The sequence below is a fragment of the Triticum urartu genome, chromosome 7 (genome assembly GCF_003073215.2).
Source record: "Triticum urartu cultivar G1812 chromosome 7, Tu2.1, whole genome shotgun sequence".
Classification (NCBI taxonomy): Eukaryota; Viridiplantae; Streptophyta; class Magnoliopsida; order Poales; family Poaceae; genus Triticum; species Triticum urartu.
In genome coordinates, this window is record NC_053028.1 from 508468438 (window position 1) to 508478104 (window position 9667).

At 47.3% G+C, this 9667-nt stretch overlaps 1 protein-coding gene across 1 annotated transcript; it reads right to left on the reverse strand.

Annotated features, from left to right (window-relative positions):
* Positions 1–4805: 4805 nt before the first annotated feature.
* On the reverse strand, positions 4806–6447 carry LOC125521193 (peroxidase P7-like). Its single transcript, XM_048686251.1, has 3 exons — positions 5954–6447; positions 5678–5869; positions 4806–5571 (listed from the first exon to the last, which is right to left on the reverse strand). Exons 1-3 carry the CDS (start codon positions 6167–6169, stop codon positions 5020–5022), a joined length of 960 nt encoding a protein of 319 aa, XP_048542208.1. The 5' UTR covers positions 6170–6447; the 3' UTR covers positions 4806–5019.
* Between the last annotated feature and the right edge of the window lie 3220 nt (positions 6448–9667).

The following is a 9667-nucleotide window of genomic DNA, read 5'->3' on the forward strand; positions in this document are numbered from 1 at the left end:
GTCCTACGGACTAAAACCCTTCGGTTTATATAGACACCGGAGAGGGTTAGGGTTACACAAGGTCGGTTAGAAAGGAGGAAATATCCATATCCGTATTGCCTAGCTTGCCTTCCATGCCAAGTAGAGTCCCATCCGAACACGAGACGAAGTCTTCAATATTGTATCTTCATAGTCTAACAATCCGGCCAATGGAGATAGTCCGGCTGTCCAGAGACCCCCTAATCCAGGACTCCCTCAGTACACCTTCTATCACAGATCCGAAGGCAAGAAATTTTGTTGCAAGGATGGATCCTTTCTAGAGAAGGAGTTTCTCTCGAAAGAAGTGAGTGAGAGGAAAGTAGAACTTGCTGAGGTAATTGTACCTTCTCCTGAATTGGAAAGTAGTTCATCACAGAAATCAGTTCCAGTGATTCCTACACTAATTAGCGAGGAAGCTAATGATGATGATCATGAAACTTCAGATCAAGTTACTACCGAACCACGTAGGTCAACCAGAGTACAGTCCGCACTAGAGTGGTATGGTAATCCTGTTCTGGAAGTCGTGTTATTAGACCATGACGAACCTACAAACTATGAGGAAGCGATGATGAGCCCAGATTCCGCAAAATGGATTGAGGCCATGAAATCTGAGATGGGATCCATGTATGAGAACAAAGTACGGACTTTGATTGACTTGCCCGATGATCGGTGAGTCATTGAGAATAAATGGATCTTCAAGAGGAAGACTGACGATGATAGTAGTGTTACTATCTACAAAGTCGAATTGTCGCAAAACGTTTTCGACAAGATCAAGGTGTTGACTACGATGAGATTTTCTCACACGTATCGATGCTTAAAAGTCTGTCTGAATCATGTTAGAAGTTGCCGCATTTATGAAATCTGGCAAATGGATGTCAAAACTGCATTCCTTAATGGATTTCATAAAGAAGAGTTGTATATGATGCAACCAGAAGGTTTTGTCAATCCTAAAGGTGCTAACAAAGTGAGCAAGCTCCAGGGATCCATCTGTAGACTGGTGCAAGCATCTCGGAGTTGGAATATATGCTTTGACAAAGTGATCAAAGCATATGGTTTTATACAGACTCGCGATGAAGCCTGTATTTACAAGAAAGTGAGTGGGAGCACTATAGCATTTTTGATAAGTGTATGTGAATGACATATTGTTGATCGGAAATAATGTAGAATTTTATGGAAAGCATAAAGGAGTGTTTGAAAGGAGTTTTTCAAAGAAAGACCTCGGTGAAGCTACTTACATATTGAGCATCAAGATCTATAGAGATAGATCAAGGCTTGATATATTTTCAATGAGTACATACCTTGACAAGATATTAAAGTAGTTCAACATAGAACAGTCAAAGAAGGAGTTCTTGCATGTGTTGCAAGGTGTGAAGTTGAGTAAAAACTCAAAACCCAACCACGACAGAAAATAGAAAGAGAATGAAAAGTCATTCCCTCCGCCTCAGTCATAGGTTCTATAAAATATGCTATGCTGTGTGCCAGACCTATTGTGTACCTCACCAAAGATTGGCAAGAGGGTACAATAGTGATCCAGGAGTGGATCACTAGACAGCGGTCAAAAATATCCTTAGTGGAATAAGGAAATGTTTCTCGGTTATGGAGGTGACAAAGAGTTCGTCGTAAAGAGTTACGTCGATGCAAGCTTTGACACCGATCTAGATGACTCTAAGTCTCGATATAGATACATATTAAAAGTGGAAGCAATTAGCTAGAGTAGCTCCGTGCAAAGCATTGTAGACATGGAAAATTTGCAAAATACATACGGCTCTAAATGTGGCAGACCCGTTGACTAAATTTCTCTCACAAGCAAAATATGATCACTCTTTGGGTGTTAATCACATAGCGATGTGAACTAGATTATCGACTCTAGTAAACCCTTTGGGTGTTAGTCACATGGAGATGTGAACTAAGCACATATCCATGTGAACTATTCGTGTTAAATCACATGACGATGTGAAATAGATTATTGACTCTAGTGCAAGTGGGAGACTGAAGGAAATATGCCCTAGAGGCAATAGTAAAGTTGTTATTTATATTTCCTTATATCATGATAAATGTTTATTATTCATGCTAGAATTGTATTAACCGGAAACTTAGTACATGTGTGAATACATAAACAAACAGAGTGTCACTAGTATGCCTCTACTTGACTAGCTCGTTAATCAAAGATGGTTAAGTTTCCTAGCCATGGACAAAGAGTTGTCATTTGATAAGCGGGATCACATCATTATAGAATGATGTGATTGACTTGACCCATCCGTTAGCTTAGCACGATGATCGTTATAGTTTCATTGCTACTGCTTTCTTCATGACTTATACATGTTCCTCAGACTACGAGATTATGCAACTCCCGAATACCAGAGGAACACCTTGTGTGCTATCAAACGTCACAACGTAACTGGGTGATTATAAAGATGCTCTGCAGGTGTCTCCGATGGTGTTTGTTGAGTTGGCATAGATCAAGATTAGGATTTGTCAATCCGAGTATCTGAGAGGTATCTCTGGGCCCTCTCGGTAATGCACATCATTATAAGCCTTGCAAGCAATGTGACTAATGAGTTAGTTATGGGATGATGCATTACGGAACGAGTAAAGAGACTTGCCGGTAACAAGATTGAACTAGGTATTGAGATACCGACGATCGAATCTCGGGCAAGTAACATACCGATGACAAAGGGAACAACGTATATCGTTATGCGGTTTGACCGATAAAGATCTTCGTAGAATATGTAGGAACCAATATGAGCATCCAGGTTCCGCTATTGGTTATTGACTGGAGATGAGTCTCGGTCATGTCTACATAGTTCTCAAACCCATAGGGTCCGCACGCTTAGCGTTCTGTGATGATTTGTATTATGAGTTATGTGATTTGATGACTGAAGTTTGTTCGGAGTCCGGGATGAGATCGGGGACATGACAAGGAGTCTTGAAATGGTCGGGACGTAAAGATCGATATATTGGAAGGCTATATTCGGACATCGGAAAGGTTCTAACTGATTCGGGTATTTTTTGGAGTACCGGAGAGTTACGGAAATTCGTATTGGTCCTTAATGGGCCATACGGGAAAGGAGAGAAAGGCCTCAAGGGTGGCCGCGCCCTTCCTCATGGACTGGTCCGAATTGGACTAGGGAAAGGGGGTGCCCCCTTCCTCCTTCTCCTTCTCCCTTCCCTTTTTCCTATTCTATGTGGGAGGTGGAATCCTACTAGGACTAGGGAATCCTACCAGGACTCCACAACTTGGGCGCGCCCTATGAGGGCCGGCCTCCTCCTCCCTCCATCCTTTATATACGTGGCCAGGGGCACCCCATAGACACACAAGTTGATCATTGATCCCTTAGCCGTGTGCGGTGACCCCCTCCAGCATAATCCACCTCGGTCATATCACCGTAGTGCTTAGGCGAAGCCCTGCGCCGGTAGCTTCATCATCACCGTCATCATGCCGTCGTGCTGATGAAGCTCTCCCTCGACACTCTGCTGGATCGTGAGTTCGTGGGACATCAACGAGCCGAACGTGTGCAGATCGCGGAGGTGTCGTACTTTCGGTACTAGGATAGGTCGGATCGTGAAGACGTACGACTACATCAACCGCGTTGTCATAACACTTCCGCTTACGGTCTACGAGGGTACATGGACAACACTCTTCCCCTCTCATTGCTATGCATCACCATGATCTTGCGTGTGCGTAGGAATTTTTCGAAATTGCTGCGTTCCCCAACATGGGTAGCAACGATTACAAGTACCAATATGTTTTATGAACAAATTGGCTCCACCTTATTCCCTCTGAGCGAACATCTAGTGCACCCACCCATGTGGTTCTATCGCTGCACCAATCACCTAAAATTCGCTCTACAATTGTTTTAAAAAATCTGAAAATAATTTGGTAAGTACGCAAAACATACATCTATTATATCTTAAATTTTTAGATTTGAATTAGACCTACAACTATAGAAACAAAAACTAAAATCATGCTATGAATAGTACTCATTTTAAATTGGGCCATACATTTGGCCCATTAACATGATCAGTGCTAAATTTATTATTTCTGTTTCTTAAGGTGCTATTCAAGTTTACGTTTGATTTTTTTCTTATATGGTGTCATATGTTATGTTATGGGGACGTGCCAAATTATTTTTATATTTTCCACATTTTTATGATAACTTTTGGGCAGCCGGTGCACCGGGTACATTCCAGGTTCACCGTTGACATGCTCGAGCGAGGCTCCCCCACTCAAGAGCTTATGGGGGGGGGGGGGGGGGGGGGGGGGGGGGGGGGGGCTCATGATTCGTTCTCACCACCCGCCCCATTGGCCCTCCTCCCCTCTGCATGCTTCCTCATCTGCCCCTCTGCAGCCTCCTAGGCATTTATGCGATTGTTCTGCGGCATAGACGTCGACTATGGTCGGGTTGATCGTGCTACAAGCAAAAAGTATGAAATACATCACATATATGTACCCATAATGTGAGCTGTGCTTACAAACAAGCCAATCAGTCAGCCACCATAATAGTGAACACAATCGTACATTAGGCATTACATTAGAGATTGTTTTCTTTAATTATGATGTACCATCCCATTGTTCTGTATTGATGATGATGATACACTTTTATGACCAATGTACATTTTGTATAAGAGCCTAGATTAATAGGAATGATATACACTACTTATATCAATAAAGAATTTCTTCTTTTACGGTAGCTCATTCAAAAAAAACTCCAAAGTTAAGTGTATTTGACTTAGGGTAATTCTAAGATGAGTGACCGATCAGGAAGTTCGTTCTAAATGCGCACGAGTGAGGACAAAGTGTTTGTAGGGCCAGTCTTAATCCCGTCAGACGTAACAGGGTGTTACATTTTGATACTTTGTAGTTTGCACGTTTGCCCAGCCAACGAGCGTTTGTACATTCGGTGTTCTTTTATATACATACAATACGTGAACCTGAGTACCTGACCAATGCCTCGTTTTCCAAGGCATCAATCGTTATTTAGCACACTTCTCCACGTGTACTCAGTTGGGCTTCCTGCAGTTTAACCTGACCTCCGTCTGCGTCCCGGAGGACGGCAGTAAGCCGCCCATCTTCAGCATGGCCGTGACGAAGTCGGCCGAGAACTGGCTGGGGCTGTTGCTGTACTGCCTCACCAGCGCGTCCTGCGACCCGCCGTTGAAGAGCTCCTGGTCCGAGTGCAGGAGGCCGCGCTGCCCCACAAGGTTCCGGTAGTAGGCGTTGTCGAACCCGTCGGCGGTCTGCACGTCTAATGGCGCGAGGTTGCTGTCTCCGCCGGACCGCGGGCACGTCCGCTGCCGCAGCGCCGCGAAGCTGGCGTTGATGTTGCGCTCGTTGTAGATGCGGTTACGGAAGAACTGGCACTGCGACCGCCCGATGGTGTGCGCGCCGGAGAGCGCCGTCATGTCCCCCGGCGACAGGTTCTTGTTGCCGAACATGGTGATGAGCGTGGCGAGGCTGGAGCCGGGGCCCGGGAGGTTCGCGTTGGCCGCGCTCTGGCTCGCCGTGCGCGAGTCCTTGCGCCCCAGCGGCACGCTCCACGTGGGGCCTCCGAGCTGCACGCACGCAACGGCTCAGCCGAGTCAGCCATGGCGCTATTCCAGTAAAAATAAGCGCAGCACGTGTAGTAGTACGGGTCAGCGGCCCGTTGAAGCGACTAACCAGGTTGACTCCATCACGGGCGGCGAGCGCGAGGATGTCAGCGCAGGAGACGGTGGCCCTGCACGCAGCCTCGACCCGGGTCTTGATGGCGTCGATCACCTCGAACCCGCGGGCCGAGTTGGCGTTCGGCCCGGCGTTCTTCTCGCCAGTGAACGTCGAGGTGTCGTCAAGCAGAATCGAGCCGTCACACCCCTGCCGACACATAGCAGAATAAACACCATTAAACGTCAGTACTTAACTGATAACAGAAGAGTAGAGAGGAACGGTGTTGCTCACATTGACGAAGCAATCGTGGAAGAAGAGGCGGAGGATGGAGGCGCCCATCCGCCTCTCCCTCTGCAACGCCGAGGTCATCTCCGACCGTACGATGGACGCCAGGTTGGGGCAAGACCTCGAGTAGAAGCTCGGAGAGAGCTGCTGCGCGCCGGCGAGGACACAGAGCACGGCGGCGAGGCCAAGGAAGGGCGCAGACCTGGTGGCGAAGGCGGCCATTGCTTCTTCGGCTTTGATGCGACGTGACTAGCTACAGATAACTCTTGTGATGTGAGCTCGATGAGGCGAGATGCATAGGGTGGCATCCCATTTATAGTGCTCGAGCTCGATCGTGGACGCTGACCGCCTAGGCCTAGCCAGGAGTCTAGCCCGCGGCTGCATGGGCTGGCGGGCGCACTGTTCCGATCACGCACGTTCTACGAAGTGCTACATACAAAGTTCATGACCGGACTCTGCAGTCGTAGCAGCTGGATTTGGTTGACCACCGATCGCTCCGGCATGGGCACAGGCTTGGCACGACGCTAACTGTTAATCAGCAGCATGCGCACTCGGCACTGCCCTATCCCCTGCCTTGCACTGAATCATGTCCTTGCATGTGTTGGTTATCGTATACCGTATTTCCTCGAGTATTATAAGAGGCGCGCAGAGACGTGTTGATGTGCACGTCACGGGTATTGGCTGTGCATGGGTGGGGTCAGTCCCGATTCCTCTGACATTATAATATTTTATTGCCATCTCACAGTTTGAAGCATCCGTATTGCTGTATAGGCTGGCCCATGAATCAGCCTTTTCTTTCATGGTAATACATGTCTCGTTTATATTGTAAAAATCATAGTACAAGTCATGTAAAGACCCACATGATAGAATTGATAAGACAGCAGAATGTTAGTCTTTACACACATGATCAATAACCAAGAAGTAAAAATACAATCAAGACCGAAGAATCCTCGGAACATGACACCAACGCCCGCTACCTACCTCTGGTACCACCACATCATCCACCAAAGGAAAAAAATGATGGATTACCTCCTCACGTGAGCTCGACACAGCTCCATTGCTGATATGCACCTTTGCAGACCTCCAAGATGGCTCACCAAAGACGAAATCATTATCGTTGAACGAATCAGACCGGGGCAACACTCCGGACATGTCATCAAATTCCAGGTTTGACACTCCATTATGACTAAGATGCCGAAGAAGAAAACCATACTTGCTAGCCATCAACCACAGACCCAACACATGTTTCATCTTTTAGATGTCGTCGAAGACAACAACCTGCATCCACTTTTGGATTACTCATCTAGGTAAACATAAACTTCCTAATCTACTTCTCTCTCCCCCGTGATTTTCACAGGGCGAGGCCTGGGTTATTTTTTCCTTTCAATCAAATCACCCAAGACTATACCTGGCCATCCCTCAGGTCGGGCCAACCAAAGCCCGATGCAAAAAAAATCCAGGCCCAAGCATGGCCCGACCCGGCTGTCGGGCCTAAAAATCAGGCCCGAGCCTGGCCCATCACGTTAAAAGCCTGTCGGGCCTTAGGCCATGGGCCGGGCCTCTTTCTTAAACGGCAAAAACGATAAGCCCGGGCCCGGCATGGCCCGTGGAGAAGGTCGGACTTTTTCGGGTCAGGCTGACCGGGCCGGGCTGCCCATGATCAGGACTACCAAGACCAGTTTTTATGTAGCTTTACCTAGGATAATTAGGTAGGTGTAGCAAAACTCCCTTATTGGGCCAATCTGAAAGGTACCACTGATCCGGCATCAACTGATTGTAGAGTTATACGTAAGGATGGCATTACATCGCAACTTGCATGTGCATGTCGAGGTCAAACAATTAGTCTGGAGATAGGATGATAATACGTACTCCCTTCGTTTTAAATTATTTGTCTTGGATTTGTTTAGATACGGACGTATCTAGACTTATTTTAGTGTTAAATACTTTCGTATCTAAACAAATCTAAAACAAATAATTCGGAACGAAGAGAGTACTACTATTTCGCTACCCTGTATACATGCATGCATGTAAAGATCAATCACTTTCGTAGGACAGTGGAAAGGTTGGAAGCGTGCGTCTATCTCACTGTCACCCGCTTCAATGGACTTCGAATCGTCCAGCGATCCGTGCTAAACTGGGGTCAGCGCCGATAAGCACTTCTTAACCGAAAAGCGGCAGGAGTGCGTAACGTCTGAATTCGAAAATGAGAGAACATTACGAGCTAGCTTTCTCTAAGTGAAGTAGTAAGTGGATAAGGCATATGCATGTGTTCGTTCATCGGAGTGGCTGGGATTGGCAATCGCGTGTGTGTGGGCTGGCCACTAAGTACAAGAACATATTTTCTCACTTTGTGAAATCCAATCCCGACGGACAAGAACACCGTCGAAATTTACAGCAATCTTGATTACTATAACTGTTTTGGATGGGGTGCCAATTTGTTCCACAGTACCCCTAATTACGAACAAATGATCAACTACTATTATTGGATATGATAGTGCTTGCTCCGAAATTATAGGAGGGTTACCCGCAAAAAATAAATAAACTATACGAGGGTTAAGTCATCATGCATTCGCCGTGCTACGACCACGTACGATAAGCGAAGTTCAAATTGGCTTGGTTGTTAAATAATTACAAAAGAGATCAACTAATTTCGTGTCGATTATTGGCGCTTGAGAATCAGGACGACAACTCATCAAGTATAGCTACCCAAAGTACGTGATGGTTTGAATTTAAAATTTGTCATCATGTACCGGCTTTTGTCCCTACTAGGCTAAATTTCAAAGATGCTTGTTCCCGGGATATAAGATCATAAAGGATGTCGCTCGGCCGTATCTGGCCCAGAATCAGTACGTACCAAGTGGCCAGCATAAAAAGGGAAATACAAAACGTTTGGGCAATCAGACACGTATCTGATAATACAAGTATACAAAAAAACTTATGTATGCTCCCATCGATGCTTGGCTATCTTGTTTGCAACACTACTTTGGGCCACTGTGGAGAAAGGTCCTGGAATGAAAGTAATCAAGAGTGTTGAGTATATCGTTCGTATTGCACGTGTATTAAAGTTGTGATCCATCTTTTAGTATTGTATAGTTAAGATAAAGACCTTTCCTTATATAATATATATACGTATACCAGCATCCTATTAATACAACATCATTGTATTGCAAATTATCTCTCTACATGATATCATCCTCTCCGGTCTAACCCTAGGGTCAGCCGTCGCCGCCGCCACCACGCCTCCACGCACCGCCGCCGCTGCCGCCGCACCCCACCGCCGCCGCCACCGTGCTTGCTTCCGCCCCGCACGCCCCGTGCCTCTCCCTGCCGCGACTCTAGCCCCGCACGCCACCCGCGTCGCCCACCCAGTCGTGCGCCTCCCTGCCACTCGCTAACCCATCGCTCCAGCCGCGCGCCTCACTGCCTACCACGCCAGCCAAGCCGCCCGCCCACTGCATCGCCCGCCAAGTCGTACCGCCCGCCGCTTCGCTTCCCAGCCGAGCCGCTCGCAGGATGCGTCGCCATCCCACAATTGCATCACCCACTGCTGCTGCTGCCTCCTCTTTACCCCCAAAACCCTAACCCTAGCCGCCCCTTCGCACCCGCATGCCACCGCCATGTCGTGGCCATCCTCTCCCGGCTCCTTCACGACTCACTCGTCCAACCCCTTCGCTGGCCCCGAGCCCTCCGCCGCCGCCATCCGTGACCTCAATATTGAGG